Raw genomic sequence first — 25,318 nt, 5'->3', positions numbered from 1 at the left:
AGTTTTTAAATAAGAAATGCATAATAGTGTTAGGAGATTCTGGGGAAGGGAAATTCTTTCAGACCAAAAGCAAACACGTTTACTTTGTCAGCCCTTAGGAAGGCAACACCGTCTCTGTCTTAAGGGGATCGCAAGGATGCCTAGGTCAAGCCAAATATTCCATTATTTTTATAACCTTGATGACCAATTAAGGGAGTGTCTAGAAGGGACAAAATACTTTAGCAAATTTGTTATGAAGATTGTTATTTCTATTGTTATTTCTGTTTTAAAGCGTAATGGTGCATTTAGCATGATTTTCATAAAAATAGCCTCAACATTTGCAATTTGAGTTACATAATGCATGTGGTAAAGCTAAAAATAGTCCCCCCAAAAGATACCCACGTCCTAATCCCTGGATCTTATATTTAGAGAAAGGGTCTTTGCAGATATGAGTAAGTTAAGGATCTTGAACTGGGGAGATTATTCTGGGTTATCCAGTTGGGCCCCAAATGCAACCACATGTGTCTTTATAAGAGAGAGGCAGAGGGAAATTGAATACAGACGACATAGGAGACAGAGAGGAGAAGGCAATGTGAAAACCGAAGTAAAGACTGGAGTAATGCATCCACAGTCAAGAAAGGCTGTCGGGAGGCAAGGAACAGATTCTCCCCCAGAGCCTCTGGAGGAAACGTGGCTCTAACAACATCTCAGTTTCAGCCCAGTGAAACTAATTTTGGACTTCTGTTCTCCACAGCACTGAGGAATAAATTTCTGTTGTTTCAGTCATCAAGTTTCTGGTAATTTGTTACAGCAGCTATAGAGAACTAATCCAGATTTTGGTGCTGGACAGTGGGTTGCTCCTGTCGCAGATACTTAAAAGTGTGAAAGTGGCTTTGGAGAATTGGGTTAGGAGTAGAGGCTGAAAGAATTTTGAGAGGCATGAGAGCAAAAGCCTGGATTGCCTGAAGCAGACTGTTGGTAGAAATATGCATGCGAAAGCTGCTTCTGGCGAGGGCTCTCAGAGGAAGTGAGGAGCACCTTAGAGAAAGGTTTATTGATAATCTTTGAGAATGCACATTATCGTTGCAAACAGCATGTTGACAGAGATGTTAAAGGCCCTTCTGGCCAGAGCCCAGAAGGAAATGAGGAACAGGTCCCTGAAACTGGAGGAAAGGCAGTCCTCGCTAGAGAGTAGCAGGAAGCTTAACTGAATTACATCTTACTGGCCTGGGCAAAGCAAAACTTGTAAGCGATGACCTTGGATATTTAGCTGAGGAGATTTCCAAGCCAAGTGTTGAGGATGTGGCTTGATTTCTTTTTTTGCTGCTTCTCGTAAAATAAGAGAGGAAAGTGATAATTAAGGAAGAAACTATTAGAGAAAAAAGAGCCAGGACATGACAGTTCGGGGAGATTTCTTAGTCTATCCAGATTGCAGAAGATGCTACAGGTAGGAAGTTCGTTGTTAAGAAAGGGTGGTCTGGAGAGAAGGCCAAGGGCATGCTAGACATCCTTTTCCTGAAGGGAGTGGATGTGTGGCTCTTGGATCTACTCAGCCATCCAGCAGAAGCCAGGAATAGAGATGGGATTATCCTGGAGAGGTATTTGGCCGTGACTCTTGTCTAATGGTGTGAATCCCTGTGACATACACAAAAGATCCACAAGGTTTTTGAGAATCTTATACCAGGAGAACCACCTCGACCTGAAAGGGACAGAGGACAAACTGAAAGAAGGCTGGCAGAGTCCTAAAATTCTACAGGCAAGAACCAGGCTGATAACACTAACCACCCTTTCGATAGAAAGGAAAGATAATTCCAAGGGCAGAGTCTTGGACCCAGAGGCCAGAGATAAGGGCTCTGAAGCCAGAGCCAAGGACTCAGAAGGCAGGGCCTCAAGCTCCAAACCTTCAGAACTAAGAATTTACCTGCCTGCATTTTGAAGCTACTTGGAATCAGTGATTCCTTTCCTTTCTTCTTCTATCTTCCACCTCCTATTCCTCCCCTTCCTTCCTTCCTTCTTTCCTTCCTTCCTTCCTTCCTTCCTCCCCCCTCCCTTCTTTCCTTCCTTCCTTCCCTCCTTCCTTCCTTCCCCCCCTCTCCCTCCCTCCTTTCCTTCTTCCTTCCTTCCTTCCTCCTTTCCTCCCTTCCCTCCTTCCTTCCTTCTCTCCCTCCCTCCCTCCTTTCCTTCTTTCCTTCTTCCCTTCCTTCCTTCCTTCCTTCTTCCCCCCTCCTTCCCTCCTTTCCTTCTTTCCTTCCTTCCTTCCTTCTTTCCTTCCTTCCCCCCTCCCTCCCTCCTTTCCTTCCTTCCTTCTTCCCTTCCCTTCTTCCTCCTTTCTTCCTTCTTCCCTCCCTTCCTTCCTCCCCTCCCTCCCTTTCTTCCTCCTTCCTTCCTTCCTTTCTTCCTTCCTCCCTCCCTCCTTTCCTTCCTTCCTTCCTTCCTTCCTTCCTTCCTTCCTTCCTTTCTTTTATTTCTTCTTCTTCTTCTTCTAATAATAATAATAATAATAATAATAATAATAATACAGGGCAGTTACAAGAAAGTCACACAGAAAAAGATATTTAACATGAATCCTTCATCCCTTAAAAGTGGGTGGGGGGAGGGATGAGGATTTTTAGGGCAGTGAAACTAGTCTGTATGATACTATAATGGTGGATACAGTCCGTATACATTTGTCCAAACGCACAGAATATACAACAGAATATACAATATGAACCCTAAGGTAAACTATAGACTTTGGGCGATTTTGATATGGCAGGTTCATCAGTTGTAACAAACGTACCACTGTGGTGCAGGATGTTAATCATAGCAGGTATATGAGAAACCTATACTTTCTCTCAATTGTGCCATGAGTCTAAAACTGCTCTTGAGAAATAAAATCTTTAAAGAAATTAATACCGTGAGAGGGCAGCATATTTTAAAAAGCTCTACAGACTTTTGTGACACTAAACGTAACGTGGAGTCTGTGGTCCCGGCCCGATTGATCTCTACAGCCAAGTCCCCGTTGTCAGCATGAACCTGCCTCTCGGGTCCGAGGCCTCCCTGGGCTGGGCCCCGTTATCTTGTGCTGCACACACATCCCCCACACAGCACATGCTCCGTGCAGTGTCAGCCAGAGCTTCGTCACTGTTAGGAGACTTGACCGAAACGGCACCCCCACAGCCGAGTCGAGTACCCTCATCTCCATTTTACAGGCCGGGCACCTGAGGCAGAGTCGTAAGTAACTTGCCATAAGTCATGCGCCTTCCAAGTGGTGGAGAGCAGACTCACATCAGTCGGTCTGGCTCCGGAACCGGCCCTCGTAGCCGCTCCACTGTGCATGTATTTCCCAGCAGCCCCTCAGCACCACTTACGGGCACGTGAGAGGAAGTGAAAACCTCTTTCTTCGAGAACGTCTGCCTAGAGAACTGATCTTACGTACCTTTAATATGAACACTGCCCGACCTTTCTCTAGTCAAGTCTGTCCGAAGTCGGTGTAAATAACAGTGGGGTAGTAGGTACAGTTTGCTGTGCACAGCCACGTTGGAGAGGTACACTTTGTTGCATGAAAACTGAACGTCAAAACATACAAACCACAGCACGCTTCCGTTTAGATGAGGAACGAGTGCGTTTACCAGTGTATAGGGAGCTGAAGTGCCTCCCAAAGTTCATCTCAAAAAATCCGTCTCTATCCCATGGCTCCCAACATCCTCGACCTGCATCCGTCCATTAGAAACCGGGAGACGTGTGTTACCCCCTGGAATGGCCGTGGATGGAGTGTGGTGGGGGGAGGGTTCCTCACCCTCTATTCCTTTTCCTGTGGTGGTGGTCAGAGACTTATCACAGGTGCTTGGGCCCTCTTCTGAAGGGCCCACATGCGCTCCGGGGAGGGGTCACATGACCCAGAGTCAGTGAGTTTTCCCAGTCAAAACCCTCAAAGTTGATCGGAGAGGAGCCAAATCAATCCTGATGTCCAGTGGGTGACAGGTACCATGCCAGGTGGCCTTCTCAACCTGCAGGCTTCACCCCCACCCCAACAGGTGCTTCAGACTTCTCCTTGCAGACCCCAGGACATTCCAGCTGCCAGCAGTATTCTTCCCCCAACTTAAAACCTAAATATTGTCTTCAAGAGCATAGTCAGGGATTTTGTAGTGGTTGGTGACAGATGGTAGCTACAGTTGTGCCGAGCGTAGCGTAACGTAGCGTTGCTGAATCACTGTGTTGTGCGTCTGAAGCCAATGGCAGATTGTGTGTCAACTATGCTTCTGTTGAAAAGAAAATGAAGAACTAATGCCCACGGGAACTGTGCATCTAGAGGGAAGATGCAACTTTTTAAACAAAGACTTATAGTACATCATTTGCCAGGTTTCTGTTTTTAAAAGAAATGAAGTACATTTGTGTTCATTTTTACTTGTACGGTTGCCATACCTGTTAATGTTTTAAAAATCTTTGGTAAAACTGTCTCTAGACTCAAAATGGAGTCCAGGCAGTTTTGACAGCATTAGCTGGTGAATATTAAAAAAAACACATTGGGTGACTCAGTCGGTAGAGCATCTGACCCTTGATCTCGGGGTCATGAGTTCAAGCCCCACACTGCGCGTGGAGCCTACTTAAAACACACACACACACACACACACACACACACACACACACACACACTGAATAACATTATGCATCTGAACTTGCCGTCTTTACGTAACTGCCTCTTCCTAACAGGGAAAAATTGAGGAAGCATTGAGTGCATTCCAAGAACTGGTTCGCAAATACCGTCAGAGTCCACGGGCGAGATACGGAAAGGCACAGGTATTCGAAAACCGTCCTCTGTAGAAAATGTTTTTGGTGTTTGTATTCTGTGTCATTCTTTCGCTGCCCACTATTTTGCACTTCTCTTTTCTCTTGTAACTTATGTATAGAATCCATTTCTCATGCATATGTGTAAAGTCAAGCAAAAAATACTGTTGTAAAGGAGACGATTAACTTGCTATTGTGGCCTGGTGAATTCAACAACATTTTCCTGTCCTCCCTCCATCGGACTTCTCTCTGGTTTTCAAAAGAAGGTCAAGAAGAATGCTTTTGTCCTCGATCTCCCGTCACTGTGGTGCCCCATTCCTCAAAGTGTTCACTGAAGGCTCCTCGCAGCTTTAAGAACCTCAGTTTTGTAACTAGAGGCTGCAAGTGTGCCTAGGAAAGACGTGAAAATATCAAGTGGAATGTACTTTGTTTTCGCTGTGGTTTCTTTCCGCTGACTCCTTTCTCACCAGCTCCCTTCTCCCTACCTCCCTCCATTCCCTCGTCTCCTTTCTTCCCTGACTTTCCCCATCTTCCAGCTCTTTGTTTTGTGAAGCGTGTCCACATTCATCTGTAATTGCATACACCCACCAGATGCCACATGCTCTTGTTAGACCCTGGGATTATCATAATAAACACTCTAGAGGTCTCTGTCCTTGTGGATCTTGTATTCCCGTGGAAGGTATTTTGAAAGCTACCTAGTCACAAATTACTTAGAGAAAGCCCACTCTATGCCAGGCCCTGTTCTAGGCCCTGCAGATGAACCCCTCGGCAAAACGTACAGAGTTGTCATTGTGATGGCGAAGCCTGGGACAAGATAAGATATAATGCTTGTTAGTGGTAAGGGCTAAGGAAAACCTAAACAACAACAACAACAACCCCCCCCCCCCCAAAAACCGTACAGCATACGATGTGGGAGGGAGTTGATATGTTGGATAGAGTGTCAGGGAAAAGTCTACCCGGGAGGTGACAGTTGAGCAAGGCCATGAGTAAATATATAAAGAAACATATATTTAAGCATATTATAAGGCATTAAGCATAAATATATTAGATCATCTTCTATAATACATATCATAAAGAAAAGAAAAGCATACCTATTAAGATTTTTTGGCTGCAGGTGAGGTGATTTGAGGACGACAGGGCAGATAGCACTTTAGATAAGTTGATCAGAAAAGGCCACTCTATCAAGGTGGCAAGTGGCTGAAATGTGACAAGGTTACTGAGGGAGCTGTGCAGGCCGAGGGAACAGCTAGGCCAAAGGCTGTGATACAGGGAAGCGATGTTGGCAGAACAAGCTCCAGAACGGCAAGAAGGGCAAGCTGAGAGACGGTGAGGCGGCACAGGTGAGGCCAGGGCCTCACGGATGGTATTTTCCGTGCCCCAGCTTTATGCGTGGACTTGGGCATCTTGTTTTTTCGTAAAGATTGTGTTGGTTCCCGGTTGGGGAATAGATTAAGGGAACAAAAGTAGGAGCAAGAAGCATAGGACACTATTCCAGGTATACTCAAGGGACAGTGGCGTGGAGACAGGGAAATGGCTGGGGAGGGCTTAATGTTGGCTTAGGTGTACAGGTCAGAGGAAGACAGGACTTGAGTCCTGGATTTTTGGTTCAGCCAGGTGAGGAAAGAGAGTGCTGGTTACTCACAGGGAAAACTGGGAGAGGAACAGATTGGGGAGGTAGGAATGAAGTCAAGAATTCACTTTTCATCCCGTAATCTTTGTGATGCCTGTCGGACACTCAACTGGACATGGCAAGGAGACATTGAATTTATGATGTCTGGAGTTCAGGATAAAAGCCAGGGCTGATACACGATGTGTCGAGCCAGCAAAACTCCCACAGTCCCGCCTGGTGGGATGAGATTCTCAGCCCTACTGGGACACAATACCAAAACTTTCCAGACCAAGGAGAACCTGACATCACCCCTTTGGAGGGGGTCAGTGCCGTGACTTGTATATGGCACTCACATGGAAACTGACACATCTGTGGATAAAACAAACAGGTTTTGCTTTGAACTAAAGGCGGCGACCATTTGAGACCCAGTTGCTCAAATTCTTATCTTTCTATTAAACACTCACTTATTAAATTTTAATAAATTAAGTTTGTGAAAAATTAATGCCAAGAAGTTCCCCCTGTCCATGGTACAGACCAGGGGTAGTAGACAGCAATGATATCATTTTTGTAAATTAATTTGGTCAGTCATCCTCCAAAATTGCTAAATTCATTGGTGTTAAGCAAGACAGAATGTGTTCATTACCAAAAGATGATGCCTGTTCAAATAACTGATGGGCTTTGTTACCAGTATTGACAGTCATTTGATTAAGAAAGCATATTAACTAGACAGAATAATGATGGATACACATGGTAATTTAATTGTGGCAAAAATTCTTTGTGTTTAGAATTTTTCTTTTTACGTGACGGTGATTGTGGGTGCCAGAGTCTAAATAAACTCAGTACTTTCGCACATGTGATTGTTGGATTCGTATCTTTATTTAACAGTAGGAATTTGAGATTTTGGCCTCAGGCAATATTTTTTTGTCCCTAAACTATTCTGCTACAAGGTGTTATTGATAGTAATGTTAATATGGTATTAAGCAAAACTTAGGCATGGTAAATTAAATTTTAATAGAGTAATTTAAAAGAAATTTTAAATGCCTAGGAGTTTTAAAAATAAGAATTTGAAAGAAGATGGATTCCGTAGGGAGGAATAAATGATGAATTTTTCATTCTTTGTTAGCAAATTAAACAATTTTGTGGGAATATCCCAACAATTTTTTTTTTTAAATTCAGCAACGTTAAGTTAAATACAAACTATAATATCCATCATTTCTGAAGCAGCACTGATACTATGTTATTCTTTGGATCACCATGAAAATCAATTTTGACCAAGTTCCCTGAACATCAATACAAAATGTTAAATTATAAATTCAGTTCACTTTATTATCTTACACAAACCATTAATGCCTCTGAGGCAGAAAATGACACGTTTCCTAGGAAGTTTGGATGGTTGAATTATTTCAAGTCAACAAAAGGCTTTGTGATGTTAACATCCTAGAACAAATGTTCTGTACCTGCCCAAACCATTTTACGTACAGATGCTAAGCTGATAGCAATAAATCTGTACAATTTTGATTTTCAAAGCAGTCTATTAGTTTCATTCAAGAGATTTTAAGAAGTATACGCCATTTTAATACTGATATTTTCCCAATTCTGGAAGTTGTAAGAAGTTTTTACCTCATTAAAATGAAGGAACTTGGGATAGGTGGAGGAGAGGGAACAAGGTATATAAACCTTATCATCTTTCTGTCTTTTCAGATTGAGTTTTAGTTAGATATTTATTTCAATTTCTCTAAAGAAGGATTATCTTGGTAGACATTTCTCCTTCCGCCAACCTCGAAGAGACCCTCCAGATCCAGGATCTGTTTGGTAGCTTGAAGAGACTGAGCTGCATGGTCTCAAAAGGGCTCTCTCAGCTCCAGGACTCTGTCATTCTGGAAGTTATCTATGAATAATCATGTTTTGGGGAGTTAACTCACCATAGCCAAACTCAGAGGAAACTGATGCCTAAACAGAAAAGCCAGCATCTGAATATACCGAAGGCCATAGGGGCAGGATGACCAGTGTGGGTCATTGACATTGGACTTGCTCACCTGGTAGATAAGTCTATAATGGAAACAGACCACTTACAGATATGAACAGGTGGATAGCAGTATATTCTGAAGCTCTTTCTGTCAACTTAGGATGAACTGCCCCTCTTTCATCGGGAAATTTTCATCTAGAAAAATCATAAATCTGTCCACTTCTCTCTCTCTCTCTACTGCTTCAGTTCTAGTCCTCATCATCTTGGGACACTTACCTAATCAGTACACAGAACAAGTTATTCTTTGATGTGATATTTTCTGAAGAGTTCTCCACAGGTATTTTATCAATTTGTGCCGATTCTTACTAGTTCTGATTTGGAACAGGGGAGGGTGGATCGTTTTCTTACCACGCCCTCAAATTATGGAGTTGTGCTTCATTTTGGTTCTTCAGACAACTATATATTGACTGCAGCCCACACTTTATTTAGAAAAGGTAAACATGTTAAATAGGATATTCTGAGAAAACCCTTTATATGCCACTTTTAGCCTCTAACTGGTATCATTTTTCCTCAAATGGTAATCTTTGGATTATAGTGTACTAAATCTGATGGGATTTTAACTACCATTTTACACATTCTCCTCTTTATCCCTCTCCTATTTCATTCCCCACTCTCAATCTCCAGCGAAGACTCTTGCTTATTTCACTAAGAAAATGGAAGTATCCAAAGAGAACTTCTGCATGATCCCACTACAGCACTAACAGCCTCTCTTCCCCTCCTGCCATATGCTCTGCCTTCTCTCCTGTTCGCATGGATGAGTTGTTCCCTTTCCCAGCCTCTGCCACCTGCTGAAGGACATCATTCTGATTTTTGCATTTCCTGCATCCTCACACTTTCCCTCTCTACCAACTCTTTTGCATCAGCTTAGAAACATGCTGTAATATTTGCCATTATAAAAAAAAAATCTCTCCCTGGTCTCCACATTCCTCTCCACTTACTGGCCCATTTCTCTGCTTCCCTGTAAGGGTTGTGTGCACCTCCTTCCCTCCTGGTTTCCTCTGATCCTGCTCCATTCTGTTATGGGTCCCCAGTTGTCCCATAAAAAATGCTTTTACCAGGCTCATCAGAAGTGCCACAGTGCCCAATCCAGCATCATGACCAAGATGCCCAAGCTGATGGCCACTTCGAACATGATTGATCGCTCCCTCTTGTTACCTTGTATCACTTTGTCACTTCTTTGTTGTTATTTTCTCCTTACCTTTCTTTCTCTGTGCTTTTTGCTGGTCCTCCTTGTCTTTCCAACCTCTCTCCTGAACCCCAGACTCCTATATGTACCTTTCTATCCAGTATCGCCACTTGGGTGCCTAATCAGTGTTGAGTTTAGTAGGTCCAAACCAGAACTCTGGATTCCGAATGCCTACCAACCTGTTCCTGCCCTCTTCTCCCGTTCTCAGAGGACGGCAGTTCTGTCTGGTAATCGCTCCAGCCGACACCCTGGAGTTCATCCTTGACTTCTCTCCCTCCCTTTCTGCCACATTCAGACCATCTGCACATCTTTTGGCTCTGACCTTCAAAATGTATCTGTAATCCAGCTATCTCCTACCACCTTCATCCAAACCGTCATCATCACTCCTTGTCTGGGTTCCTACTGGAGCATCCTCACCGGCCTCTGTGCTTCTCTGCCACTCTTTCGGTCTGTTCTCCATACCACTGCCAGTGTGGTCCTTTCGATCATGTCAAAAACCCCTGTTGTGGGGGCGCCTAGGTGGCCCAGTTGGTTAAGCGTCCAACTCTTGATTGCGGCTCAGGTCATGATCTCACAGTTCGTGAGATCAAGTCCTGCATTGGGCTGTGCTGACAGGGTGGAGCCTGGCTTCAGATTGATTCTCTCTCTCTCTCTCTCTCTCTCTCTCTCTTTCTGCTTCTCCCCCTGTTCATGTGTGCGTGCTCTCTCTCTCTCTCTCTTAAAATAAATAAACATTAAAAAAAAAACAAAAAACCCTGGTGCCTTTCCATCTCACATGGAGGTACCGTAGTGGAATTGGCAATAGCTTGCCAGGTTCTTCGCTGCCTGACCATCACCCTTCCACTAGTCTCCTCCTTGCCCCGCGCCTGCACCCGCCTTTCCTCCACCCGTCACTTCTCCCTCGGGGCCTTGCTTTTGCTGTTTTCTCTGCCTTGGAATGTTCTTCCTCCAGATATCCTCATGCCTCACTCCCTCACTTCTGTCAGGCCATCCCTGCTCATCCTGCCTAAACTAACTTTTCCCAACCACACCGGTGCCAGCACTCCTGAGCCGGCTGCATTTTTGACCCATAGCATTTATGGCTGCCAGGCACATGGTACTTTGATTTGTATGTTGTCTTTTTGTTCATAATGAAGCAGAATGAGAAAAGGGCTTTGTGTTGTTTATTTTGCCTGCCAAGTGGCTCTCGGGTAATAGTTGTTGAATGAATGAGTGAACACACAAACTACTGAGAGAATAGGAAGTACGGACTGGAGCTGTCTGTGTAATGTTAATATATAACATGATACAGATCTCCATCAGCCCAGCATATATTAATTCCTCTTGCTTTTATGGCATTTTTCCTCCTCTGCAGCTTGATAGCTAACCCGTCTTCGTGTTACTTAGATAGCATGTTGTCTTGCTTTTTTTGGTTTGCTTTTGAATCACTTGAAAAGGAGAAAATTTTAATGTGTCTCAGATTGCTTTTGATGCATGTCCAGAAATTAAGTTTGCGTGCATATTTTGGGTGATTACAAATATATCTTGTCATGGGACATTTATCCAGTGTGGGGACTTCCTCTAGTGTGAAGACGATCTGGCCGAGAAAAGAAGGAGCAATGAGGTGCTTCGTGGGGCCATCGAAACCTACCAGGAGGTGGCCAGTCTGCCCGATGTCCCCACAGACTTGCTGAAGCTGACCTTGAAGCGGCGCTCAGACCGACAGCAATTTCTGGGTAAGGTGGAGTAAGAGTTAATTCAACAGCAAATGCCATGCTGTATATTCTTAGAAGAGTGTAGTTACCTGGAAGGGAACCTGACTTTCATAACTGATTTCGCGTAATTTACCTGAAAGTGTCCCAGACAGAAATGGCAGTCCTAGCCTTAATACTTAGAAAGATGCATAAGGTATTTTACCACCTTTTCCCCACCCCACCCCCCACCCCATTTTAAAGCTAGGCAGATGGGATGCTCGGAGGTTGGATAATTTGCCTAAAGAATCATAGCTAATAAACTAATAGGTCTGGAATCAAAAACTCTTCCTGCGGTGCCAGACTCTTTTCTCTCTTAACCATAACAAATTGATTCCTGGAGGTTGAAGTTATAAGTGCAGCAGTTTTTATAGAGGGAATATTAGGAGTTCCAGGCACTAAAAATGTTGCCTGCAAAGTTTGACTCCATCCCAAGGAAAATGATAGGAAAAAAAAAAAAAGTCTTAAAACCACTAGGTAAATTTACAAATGCTTTGAAAAGAGCAGCATAAAGCATCTTCTCTGACCCAGGTTCCCATGCCAAAGGCAGATAAGACTAGCTCTAACCTAACTTCATTATTATCAGGCTTGTGATTCTCTCCCACCTAACTTGTCATCAGTAAACCAGATGGAAGAATCTAGGCCAAGTGTAACTGCTCAGGTGGGTGGTAGTGGCTGGGTAAGTTACATGAATAATTATTGATGTCACTAGGAGAGGCTCATAATAGTAATATTGGAAGCCAGCTGACCCTGTTATCAGATAGGAACAGAACCCAAGTTATGATTAGAAACTAGAAGGCCCATTAGACTTCTATTCAGAAGAGCCAGTCCAGAAGAAGAAAAGCATATGGCACCCACACAGGATGGAAAAGGCAAGGGTGCCACTCACTGGAGGCACTTGCCTTAGGCATAAAATCAGTATTACTGAGTGTTTTTCTTGCCTGAGTCTCCAATATGGCTCTGTTAGGCATTATTCACTTAGTCTGCCCTTAAAATGTTGATATTTCTTTCATTGTGGATTTTTTTAGAAAGAATGCATAAAAGTATCGCTCATCTTGATTACTGAATTTTTGGCAGCCTCTTCAACTTTGCTTTGAGTATCTCGCTTGCCTCACCTTGTTTCTGGCCCCAGTGGAAAGACTGACTATCAATAAATCTAACCCCCCTTCTGCAGCCATCCTTCAATACTTGAATATAGTCTTTTTCCCCAAATGAGAATAAGGCAAGTTCATGAGAGGAGGCTCTGTGAGGAGAGGATTATAGGGAGAAGATGTTGTTGAAGGTGACAAGGTGGTGAAGTTTACTCACAGTAGAACACAGTTGGGTGATGCAGCGTGGAAGGAACAGAGATAGTAGCCAAAGGGACTTTCCATCTGGGCCTTTGCAGTGGTTAACAGGGGAACTGTAGGAACAGAAGAAACATACGAATCTAAATTGGGCAGGTAGGGAGGAAGGGAAGAGTGGAGTCCGATTTGTTAGTGAGGGAATGAATAGCTCAGCAAATCCATTCAAGATTGGCCAGTAGAGGGGGAAGGCCATGGGATAAACTGGTGATGTTTTAGGCCAAACGGGTTAACTGTTAGCAGGACGTACAACTGCATTAGCCTGATATCCCATCATACTCTTGGCTAATACTTCGTTTGTGGGCAACTGAGCCCTTTAGGGAATTAATTTTGTCATGTATACTAGCCATATTTTGCACATTTTCCCATATTCAGTTTATTTCTGTGTGGAGGAGTAGTGACAGTTGGCCCCAGAAATTTTAAATTTCCATCCGATAGCCTTAAAAATCGACCAGAACTAGCTAGGGTTTTCATGATTCCTGTTGTGCATAGTATCCTATCGTCCACCAGAGGGTCCCATAATACCAGATGATGTCTCCTTCGCTCCATGACTAGGTTATTCGTTACCTAGAGATGAGGACAGTCTTATTTGGAAACAGCTACAGAGGTGTACCTCAGTGCCTTTTCAAGTTCCATACAAGGTGCTAGACTCGAAATCTGTTAGACTTTTTATTCGTTCTCTATTCATAATCTTGAAGTTAATCATGATAAACCAAAGTTACACCAGTGAGACATTTTTTTACAAGGAATTGATAAAACTTTTCAAAGAGGGAATTCGACGTAAGAAAAATGTTGATGGATTTAGAAAATGAGAATGTCTTTAAAATGTTTATAATCAGTATTACATTTACTATCTACTTATAGAAGTTGTTGATAATCATCGCAATTGCATGATGAAAGCTGAAGAGGCCATCATTAAAACTGTATAGTCAGATTTAAGCTGGTCTAAGGGCTCTATTGAAGAGTCTCTTGTGATTCACACTCTCAATACAAAGATATATTATTGATGTTGGTTGGTTTGTTTGTTTCTTCCTACCAAATCAGGTCATATGAGGGGTTCCCTGATCACCCTACAGAAGTTAGTTCAACTATTTCCTGATGATACTTCTTTAAAGAATGACCTTGGAGTGGGGTACCTCTTGATAGGAGATAATAACAATGCCAAGAAGGTTTATGAAGAGGTAAGCAAACAGCAGTCTCCTGTTAACTACATCAGATTGTTTTGAGCAAGAAGTTTTAATATTATTGTAAATCGCATTTATTGTACCCAATCTCCTGTTTTCTTTGTTTTAAATTAGGTTAAGTGGAATGTAAGGATTATTATGTTAACATATTCGAAACTTTGTTTTCATCCCTTTTTTCCCTTAATCAGAAAAATGTAAATTTTAATTCATACTTGGTACAGCAAAACCTTCAACTTATAATTGTGATCGTTTTAAAACTGTACTTATCAGTCCACAGACATCCTTTCTAACAGTGTGCTTCATGACAGGAAGTGAAACTCCATTTTTCCATGAACGTTAAAATACATAGCCTTTTCCTTTTTTCACAAAAAGTCCGATCTACAGAGAGACTACAGATCAGGAGCCTTTCAGGCATGTGGAGTAAATTACTCACCTCTTGGAGGGCAGTGACTCTTTGATCCTCCAGCAGGGATGCCTTTGAAGGGATTTTTACCTTATAGTGGTTATTTTAATAGATAACCTCCAAGTCACAAGTAACTATAAATCTAGGAAGCTGTGACTCCTTCAAGCAATAAGGAATTCATTTGGTATAAATAGGATACCAAATGAACTTTGACACTGGAGAAAGTTAATGCATCTATAAAAGAAAAGGAACACATTTACCTGTTATTCTTTAATTTAGGTGTTTTGGTCCATGGTTTTTAAGCTGGTGTGCTTTACATCAAAGTGCTACTACTCAGTGATCCAATATGATTCCTCCTGGTTGTTTTTTTTTTCAAGTTTATTTATTTTGAGAGAGAGAGAGAGACAAAAAAGAGCACATGCATGAGCAAGAGGGGGAGAGCAAAGAGAGGGAAAGAGAAAATCCCAAGCAGGCTCCATGCTGTCCACATGGAGACAGACTCAGGGCTCGAACTCACGAACTGTGAGATCGACCTGAGCCAAAATCAAGAGTTGGCTGCTCAACCAACTGAGCCACCCAGGCACCCCAATTCCTTCTGTTTTAAAAATGCTGTCAAAATATGGTGATTTCATACTCAGGCTAGGGACTGGATCTATTCACAAAGGGATGCTTTCTCCCTTTTATTGGTGTTGAGGCTTAATTAAAAATCATTGAATTTCAGAACAATTTTGTCATCTTCCTTCTCATAATTTTTATATTTTCTGAAGGCTGCTGAATTTATAATATGTAATATTTGAATTTGTAATATAATATTACACATTTTATAATATGTGTAATATCTGCATAAAGTAGATTGATCCTACAGCATTGAAAATATGTGCCATTCGCTAAAATACCTGGTCCAGGTCATACAAGAAGTCCATGTGGGTTTGTAGTTGCTAATGACCAAACCCTAATGCTTAGTTTTGTTTAAGAGACATATCATGTATTTCACAATTCAGGACCTTATGAATATAAGAATTTTCCACCTATATCAGAATACCTAGATATACCCATTATCCTGCCTATCCTAGAAGCCTTAGAGATGGAATTGTAGATTTCCTTCTTTCTCTCCTCCTTTCCTTCCTTCCTTCCTTCCTACCTTCCTTTCTTCCTTCCTTCCTTTCAAAAATCATGAGCAAATATTGACTACATACCAAGTAGATTTGAGGTTAGGGCAGGATCTGAAAGCATACTAGATTCTCCCACTCACTATGGATTTCTTTTCATAACCTTCCTTGAATATATTCATTGTTTTTACCTGTTAGTAGATGCCAGATATGTGAAACATTTTAATTCATCTTGAAAAATAATGTTTTTCTATTGTCATTTATATGTTTGAAATCATAATCTCATCTGAGTAACCATAACAAGATGCAGAAAGTCTAAAACAGGGCCATATTACACAATTGAGTGGGTTTCTTCTTAAAGAAGCATTAATAGACTGAAAATATATGTGAGGTTTGCCTTTTCTTCCCGCCCCTCACTTCTAAGTTAATAAGCTATGTCTAAGGCATGCTCTTTCCCTACCCAAAGTTGATCCTGATATGTCTGTGTCTCAAAGGTCATTTTCAGAAGAAATTTTCTACTTTTCTTCATGTCGATTTTTGTCTTTAAGTAAATTTATAAAACTCAAGTCATTGTTGGTTTCCTTTCTGGGATTTTCTTTTTCTTTTCTTTTTTTTTTTTTTCTTTGCTGCTTTTCAGTTTCAACAAGACTTTGCTTGACAACGGTTTGATGTAGATTGCTGACAGCTGTAGTTTAGAGATGACCCTCGTTCCCCTTGGCATTAACAGTTAACCAAGCCACCCGTGTTCTAGAGTCTAGCATTTTCCCGATTTTTCCCTCCATTCACTTAGCCCACACGTGTTGATTGAAACTCACACACGCCAGCTTGGGAAATGGTAGTTAAGGAAACAAACATATGGTGTGAGTTCATGGACTTTCAACCTGATGTCAAATCCTCAGCTTCTGTTAATTTACCCTCTGAATATCTTTCAAATCCACTCTCTTTTTAACCCAAGGGCTCATCCCCTCTTGCCTAAACTAAGGCACATTTATCCTGTCCAGGCTTGCCGTCCTCCAGCCTTCATCAACACAAAACACAAATCAGACCATCCCACCCTTGGCTTCAACTCCTCATTGGTTCGCACTGCCCCCAGCAGTGGTCTTCCCACATGCCTGGTTGCATAGCCTTCCGGTGAAACAGGCTCAAGCAAAAACGTGCGATATGTATGCTTAAGTATTTATGTATGGTGTTTATTTAATAATACAAGATACATATTAGGTAGTAATGTACATCATGAAAGGTGCATGCCCCCAAATAAGTTTTAAGATGAGACGAAGTCTTCTGAATACTCTTAAATTTCATTAAATTGCAAAAAAAAAAAAAAAAAAATCTAGTCACTGAAAATTTTCTATTTTATTTAAACTTTTTTTATTCTCTTTTCTAATGATAAAATTTAAGAGAAGCCTAATGCAACCAACAAGGGAGACAGATAAGCACAAAAGGCAGAAATCATTTGCAGCCTCATTGTCACATGCAGACCACCATGAAAATATGTGGTATGTGTCCTTCTAATCTCTTTTCCATACACAGAACATACACTTGTCTTTTTTAATTAAATTGGTTTATATTAACCATACTATCACCGGAATTTTTATAAGTGAATAAATATTCTTCTAGAACCTCATTTTTAGTAGCTACCAAGTGTTCCTTCTTAGGGATATATCATCATTAACTAAACTGCCTTGGCTGGATAGGTTATTTCTAATTTTTTTTTAACATCTTTTCATTTTTGAGAGACAGAGACAGAGCCTGAATGGGTGAAGGGCAGAGAAAGAGAGAGACAAAGAATCTGAAGCAGCCTCCAGGCTCTGAACTGTCAGCATAGAGCCTGACGCGGGGCTCAAACCCATGAACCGTGAGATCATGATCTGAGCCGAAGTCAGATGCTTAGCTGATTGACAGATTGTTTCTTAACCTGGATAGGTTATTTATAATTATTTTGTTGTAATAAACAATGCTGCAGTGAACATATTGGTACATATGTCTTTATGTATTTTTTTATTGGAGTATAGTTGACACACAATGTTACATTAGTTTCAGATGTACAACATAGTGATTCAACAACTTCATACATTATGCTAAGCTCATCACAAGTATAACTACCATCTGTCACCACACAACACTATTACAGGACCTTTGACTCTATTCCCTGTGCTGCCCTTTCATCATCGTGATTTATTCTATAACTAGAAGCCGTACCTCCTTCTCCCCTTCACCCATTTTGCCCATCCCCACAGCCCCGTCCCCTCTAGCCACCACCACTTTGTTCTCTGTATTTATGGGTCGGTTTCTGCTTTCTTTTTTTGAATTTTATTTATTTTTGAGAGAGAGAGAGAGAAAGAGAGTAGGGGAGGGCAGAGAGAGAGAATCCCAAGTAGGCTCCGCACCATCAGCACAGAGCCTGACGCGGGGCTCAAACTCACAAACCGCGAGATCATGACCTGAGCAGAAGTTGGTCACTTAACCAACTGAGCCACCCAGGTGCATCTCTGCTTTTTTTGTTTGTTTGTTTTGTTTTTCAGACTCAACAGATAAGTGAAATCATATGGTATTTGTCTTTTATCTGACTAATTTCACTCAGTCTTATACCCTCTAGGTCCAACCGTGTTGTCACAAATGGCAAGATCTCATTCTTTCTCATTCTTTTTTATGGCTGAGTAATGTTCCATTGTGTATATATACCACATCTTCTTTATCCATTCTTCTATCGATGGATACCTGGGCTGCTTTCATAGTTTGACTATTGTAAATAATGCTGCAATCAACATAGGAGTGCATAGATCTTTTTGAATTAGTGTTTTTGTTTTCTTTGGGTTAAATACCCAGTAGTACCCAGTAGTGAAATCACTAGATTGTGTGCTAAAGAACAAATTGATATTTTAATGATATGTATATGCAATAATTTGTAATTACAGGAGTTGGGGGTTTTTTTCTTGGCACTGTGCCATGCAGAGTTTATACTGGAAGCAGAAATATCAACTATACTTGTTTTTTGTCACTATCTCTGTTGTGTGTGTGTATAAAGAAAAAGAGACAGAATCTATACAGTATTATTAATATTAATCTCAATTTTATTTTCTCAGAAACTTTATAAAGCCACTTGTCATATCATGGGGCTTTGTTGATTGCCATTAGATAATATAAGCCACGTGTTCATTCTCCATGTACATGTAAACCACAATAGGGACAGGACCTTTTGTGATTTGCCTTCTGTCCCCCTTTTTCCAGTCTCATTCCCTTTTGCCGTTCCTGGTCCATTATTCTTTTCCACTCACTTTCTCCTATGCCTTGAGTGCCTCCTCCCCCACCATCCGTCGTCTTCCCTTTGCCTGGTGAACTCCTGAGCACCTTTCAGACCTTGCTTTTGCCACGCCAATCCTAGAGCGAGCAAGGTACTCCTCCTCTTTACCCCCCTGCATGCCTCGTGTCTATCACCATGTCGATTATCACTGTCTGCTTGTGAATCTGTCTTCCTCCCTTGACTGAGACTTCCCTTGAGAAAAGAGTGTATCTCATTTATGCTTATGTGTCCAGAGCCCAGAAGAACTCTGTATATTCTAAAATATCTGGCAAATGAATACATTTGTTAATTACCTGAGAGGATAACTGTGGGTCTGAATAGATAGAAATGTCATCTGTGTGGTTGCAATCATTATAATAGTCCCCTCATATAACAGTCCCCTTATGCTGGCAGAAACATGAGTGGCCTCGACTCAGTTCAGTTCCAGCAACATTTATTGTACTCTTGCTCAGTAACAGGTACTTGGAAGGTGAAGAAGAAACAGAGTCTGTGCTTTCAGAAATCTGGTTAGGAGGACAGCCTGACACTCACTCACCCATTCAGTTAGCACAGCTTTCTTGATGACCTGCCATGTGCCGGGCACCGTTGTAAGCCCCGGGGATCAGCAGTGAGTGCAGCAGACAAAATCCCTGTACGGCTGAGGCCTTAGCGGGAAAAATAAAAGAATAATAAGTCAAATGGTGATGAGCACTGTAAAGAAAAGAATCAGCGTAATAAAAGTCAAGAGAGTGACTAGTAAATGGGAGGTTGGTTCTGTTTTATAGGGGGTGGTTGGGGGTTGGCTTCACCAAGATGGTTACCTCTGAGCACAGATTTCATCAAGGTGAAGAGTGAGCCATTTCCATGTTTGGGAGAAGACTCTTTGAGGCAAAGAAGTGCTGTACATGCAAAGGTCCTGAGGCAGGGGTGCCTTTGGCTTGCTGTGCAGCAGCAAGGAGTCCAAGGTGCCTTAGGTTGGCTGGTGGGAGGGGCTTAGGAGAGGAAGCCAGAGAGGTAGAGAGGCCCAGCTCAAGGGAGGCCCAGGAGACCATCCCTAGAACTTAGTCTTTTACTCTGAGTGGCATGGAACCCATCTGGGTTCTGAACAGAAAAAGAATGAGGTCTGACATAGGATTTAGTGAGCTCCTTCAGGGCCCCTGTGGAGAACAGGCTATAGGAGAGCAGGCTGGTGGTGCAGAAGGTCAGCAGTTAGGAGTCTTGTGTGAGAACACAGGGGAGAGGTGACAAGGCGTAGAGCAGGGTGGCAGTGGTGAAGGAAGTGGCAGGGGCATGATTCTGAATATATGGGGAAGGTGGTGCTGACTGGATTTGTGCGTGGAGGAGGTGCAGGACCAGACAGGAACCGAAAATTTATAAAGTATCACCAGTATGCACTGTGGACTCTTGAAGGGCAGGGCGTCCCGTCTCCCTTACTCACTTGGTCCTGGGTACAGAGCCCAGGCTGGCTGCTACTCCCTTTCCCCACTCAGGCTGAAGGATGAAGAGAAGCTATGGGATATTCAGGACATTCGTCTTACGCTCACTCAACTCAAACCGTTGGCTTTCGCTTTTGTTCCATGAATTAGTTTGTCTGGGCAGCTTCAAAGGGGACTGTTGTTGTTTTGCTTTCTCCCTGCTAATATTTAACTTGGAGGCATGTTGCATAATTTATCTTTAATCATAATAAATGCATATGATAGTAGGGATTCGATGTATATTAAATATTTACTTAGGTTTTATCACAGACTATTGGATTTGCTTGTCACTTCATCCTCAGTCCTTAAAACGGTCTGGGCATTCAAGAAATTTGTGTTAAATGGATTGTGAAATTTAGATTGTAAAAATCTAAATTGTCTCTTATTTAAGGCAATGTGTAAAGCACGTACATAAAGAAAGGTATAATAACCACTGAGAGTTGACTTTAAATACAGCAAATTTAAAGCAGTTTTTCCCTGATCCCTAAAAAAAATATTCAGGTCATATCAGTTGACACATACTTTGCTGATTTGCATTGTTCAATTGATGCTTTAATGGTCATTGCCTTTTCACTGTAGTCTTCCTTCCTTTAAAAAAATTTTTTTAATGTTTATTTTTGAGAGAGAGACAGAGTGCAAGAGGGAGAGGGGCAGAGAGAGAGAGAGAGGGAGACACAGAATCTGAAGCACACAGAACCGTCAGCACAGAGCCTGATGCGGGGCTCAAACCCATGAACTGTGAGATCATGACCTGAACCAAAGTTGGACTTTTAATCAACTGAGCCACCCAGGCGCCCAGATTTCTTCATTCATGAAGAACTGATGGATAGATGTGCAAACTTTTTGAGTTGACAAGAAATGGGGGCATTGAAGCCTAATATCGCAATGAGACAAAACACTGTAGTGTTTTAAGCTGTAACATCATAATGTGGACCCAAGCACAGCAAAGCTAATTAAAATTTCCTTTGACAGCCATTTGTAGAATGTGTATCAGTCACAATAGCTTTCCATTTTCTTTGAGTTTAGGTTCTGAATGTGACGCCTAACGATGGCTTTGCTAAAGTGCATTATGGCTTTATCCTGAAGGCGCAGAACAAAATTGCTGAGAGCATTCCCTACTTAAAGGTAACTATCCCTGCCTTTCCTCTTTTTTTCATCTTCTGATTCCTTTGAGTCATTTGGATTCCCTTGATTATGCATTGTCGACTAATTGGCATGCACCGCGGAGTACTTTCATCTTCAGAATGTACACCCTCTGACCATGACATTCATGGGCAGCGATTGAGAGTGTTGGATGTAGAAATGCCAACCATACGAGCAGAGATTATTTGGAAAAGACGTTATGAAGAAATTCCTAACACTGTAGTTACTAGTTTTTATTGAAATGGGAAAGGTAGATCAAAATTACTAATGTAATACTTTGGAATATGGGCAATGCATTAAATGTTCCTGTTATAATATAATTATACATTCAGTCTAGGTTGAACAAGGGCTCATGGCAACCTACATAAAGTATGGTAACAAATGGCACCTGAATAGGTCAAACCCTAAAAAACCTGATAGCTCAAATACTCAGATTAAAATATGCTGTCATTTTTTTTTCCCTTGTATATCTAATTGAATCCTTGCAGATATACCAGAATCACATTTGGTCTAGCTAAGGGCTATTCAGTAGAACTTTCTGTCACAGTGGGAATGTTCTTTGTTTGTATGTTCCAGTATGGTAGCCATTAGCCGTATGTGGCTATTGGGCAACTGAAATGTGGCTGATGTGACTGAGGAACTGAATTTTTAACTTTCATTTTCATTTAAATAGTAACATGTAGCTAGCAGCTACCATATTAGACAGGTAGCTGGTGGAATACCTATGAACTTTTTTTTTTTTTAAGTAACAGTATATATCACACTTCCATGATCTCTCTTTTTCACATGACTTAAATCAGAGCTCTCAAATAGCAATCCACTGATTGCAAATAACTTGCATATTTTATTTGGCCAGCACAGTTCTATTAAAAACAATTTTAAATTGCTTGCTTTAGTTAAGAATCTGAGCGTTTTATATAATCATGCACATTTCTGATTTCTCTTGAAAGATCACATCTGGCCCACATCCCAGCATTGGAGAAGAGCAGTGTTGTCCCCTTGAGGTGGCCCGCACCCCCCAGTCTGCCTTGGCCGTCACCAGGCCTCTGCAAACCTTTACATTCTCTGCCAGGACCCTCTGGGCATGTGGGTTTCTCTGATTGAAAGTGTTCCCCTTACATTTCCTTTGACATAATAAGGGGCTATTAGTACCCTCCTTGCTTCAGAGATGGGGAAACAGAGCACGGGGTCTGTTAGTTAACCTGTCAGTCAAGAGCCCCGATCACAGCTCTCCTCCTCTCCTGAGTGATTCTTCTGTTCCTCGCTGCTACCTTCCAACATTATGCAAATAAAATTTCTTCCTAGTAAAGATAATGGGTTTCTCATGAAGAGACCTGAAAATGCAGATTTTTAGAAAAAATTCTTGATATTTAAATATTTTTTTACTTCTGTCCTTCTTATGCTTTTCTAAATTTACTCTCTTATTTTAATGTTTTTTCTCTCACTCTCTTTTTTTTGTTATTGTTATTGTTGTGTATACACATCTCAATTCAGTCCTTATGCGGGAGACAGGGCAGAAATCAGCTAAATGTTTTAGCATAGGATCTGTTTAATAACAGCTACATTTTCGAAGATTCCAGCTGGCTTTAATCCTAACTGTAAGTTTTGTAAAAGATTTCATTAAAAGGTGAGGACGCATTTGTTTTGAGTAGAATGAAACACTATTTGCATTTAGGTCTCTATCACTTCAAACGTTTTATGAGCAACTAAACATTTTGGTTTAGGAATAAGAAGCCTCCAGATGACATATGGTCAGATTTGGAGAGCAAAATAAATGGGATAGATACCCAGTCAAGAAATTCTTTGGGATATTGAAATATGATAGTTTCCACAGAGATGATTCATATATTAATTTTATGGGCTAGGAGATTGTTAATTTATGGCAAATCTATTGTTAAATTAAGCTTTATGACCTCTTTTTGGGTTTGCACTGTAAATGTTGACCAGTAACCTAATTACCAAACTTTAATATTGAGATGAACTTTTCTGCTCCTTAGGTTTTTATATGGTATATAAAGATTAAGTAAATCAATGAACAAAAGCTGGTATTTAATTTTTTCATTAAATGCTAACACTGTCCTTTTTATAGGAAGGAATAGAATCTGGGGACCCCGGCACTGACGATGGCAGGTTTTACTTCCACCTGGGGGATGCCATGCAGAGGGTTGGGGACAAAGAGGTAATGAGTTTGTGAAGTTTTTGTTCTCTTAACAGAGGGTAGACTAGGTGGGGCGGGGAGGGTAATTCTAGGAGAAATTAACAACTGAAAAAATATTTTGAGCGTAGACTTTTGAAGGTGGTGATTGAAACAATTTAGCTATTTTTTTAAGTTTATTTATCTTTGAGAGAGAGAGAGAGAGAGAGAGAGCGCGAGCCTGAGCATGAGTGTGGGCGGGGCAGAGAGAGAGGAGACAGAACCTGAAGCAGCCTCCACACTGTCAGTGCAGAGCTCTCCTCAGGGCTTGAACCCACAAACTGCCAGATTGTGACCTGAGCCAAAGTCAAGAGTCGGATGCTTAACTGACTGAGCCACCCAGGCACGCCAAAACTATTTAGCTATTTAAACTTTTCTTAAAAAGCAACCCAACAACTCCTACAAGCCTAGAAAGAATTTTGGGGATTTTTGACTCTTATAGTTTCTTTTAAGAAACTAGCTGAGTAATCATGAAACCAGCCTCTCATTTAGTACATGTATATGTGTGTATGTGTGTGTGTGTGTGTGCACATGTGTGTGTCTGTGTGCATAAAGCATAAGCATTGTCCTGAAAAAATATTTTTAAAATTATGAAACGAAGAGATGTCTGAAATTGCTTAAATATCTTTTAACAATATATCTAGATTTGTTTTTATTTTATTTGGGGTATTTAAAAAGTAGTTATTTTTAGAATGAAGTCTTTATTCAACTGATCCCTAAGCACACTGAACTCAGTGGTTAATTATGTAAATTACCTTCTGGTATTTAATGCCAAGTTTGAGATGAATACCTATAGCTAGAGTAATGACAGGTACTGATACACAAAATGTACTAGCTAAACCAAATTACGTGTTTTCTTTGTGATTACTGCTTTTTTCTGAGTACCGTGTCAGCTTCTTTAAACATAACTTGAGATTATTAATCATGACATCATATACTGAAGTTACCAAATTGTCAACAATCACCATGATTTACAGGCTGTTGGTGGAGAGTAAAGCCTACCTTTTCCGTCTTACATCATCACAAGGCTCTAGAGTGGGCTCTCCTTACAGTCAGAGGCAAAAGGGCGAAGCGAGACACTGAATCGTTGTAACCATTGCATTCCACATACGTAGTAAAATGCAGTAGGCTTAAAGGATAAAAATAAAAGATAACAGAGCGTCAGGTTTCTAAAATTAATAAGAACGTGGAGGTATCTTGACACTTGAGGGTTCATAAGAGCAGGGGGTTTTGTGATGGGGTAATTGCCAGCTAGAGACATGAACTGATTTGCGGTAAGAGAGATTTGGATGATTGTCAGTTTGCTTTATACATTTCTATGCATCTGTCCCTTTCTCCTCTAACCTACCAGTCAGTCAACTGGAATAAAATGAGACATTAGACGTGAAGAAAGGAAAATAACTCACTGATCAGTTCTCGTTTTTGTGTTCCTTGTTTTAGATATAAATCCCTGGTACCTCTTTTGAATGAGAAGGATAAAAAAGATTTTGCTATAATATCTAACACTGGATAAATGTTCATGTCTGATTGTTATAAATGTAATTGTCACTAATTAATTTATCTTTGAACTTCTTAGGGTCCAGGGCAAAGACAGATAAAAGAAGTCTGTGATTTTTTTTCTCACATCTTAGATGAAAACAGCCCTTACTTCAAGGGCAAAGAATTCACTACTAAACATTTGTCGAGGGCTTGGGATTTGAACCTATGGGACTGTTCTATCAGCTTAATTACCATCAAGATGGCAAAGAACACCACAGTTCTTGAATTTAAAAAATTCACTGGGATTCATCCTTACAGGAGAACAAAAATAAGCCTATAGGAAACCCGCATTAGTATATTCTCGATATCAGGTATTGTGAATTGACTGTCATGCCCTGAGTTTACAAATTGGGA

At 41.2% G+C, this 25,318-nt stretch overlaps 1 protein-coding gene across 1 annotated transcript in view; it reads left to right on the top strand.

The window, feature by feature from the left end:
• Positions 1 to 25,318, top strand: part of ASPH (aspartate beta-hydroxylase) — a 225,241-nt gene that overhangs the window by 152,491 nt on the left and 47,432 nt on the right. Inside the window, exons 16-20 of the mRNA XM_042924217.1 lie at positions 4,669 to 4,755; positions 11,129 to 11,279; positions 13,682 to 13,818; positions 21,115 to 21,213; positions 23,321 to 23,410. Of these exons, the coding sequence (XP_042780151.1) occupies positions 4,669 to 4,755; positions 11,129 to 11,279; positions 13,682 to 13,818; positions 21,115 to 21,213; positions 23,321 to 23,410 (564 nt within the window). The remainder of the gene's footprint in view (positions 1 to 4,668; positions 4,756 to 11,128; positions 11,280 to 13,681; positions 13,819 to 21,114; positions 21,214 to 23,320; positions 23,411 to 25,318) is intronic.

The sequence above is a fragment of the Panthera leo genome, chromosome F2 (assembly GCF_018350215.1).
Source record: "Panthera leo isolate Ple1 chromosome F2, P.leo_Ple1_pat1.1, whole genome shotgun sequence".
NCBI classification, from domain to species: Eukaryota; Metazoa; Chordata; class Mammalia; order Carnivora; family Felidae; genus Panthera; species Panthera leo.
The sequence above is the reverse complement of the archived record's forward strand: the minus strand, read 5'-3'. Positions and strand labels throughout refer to the sequence as shown.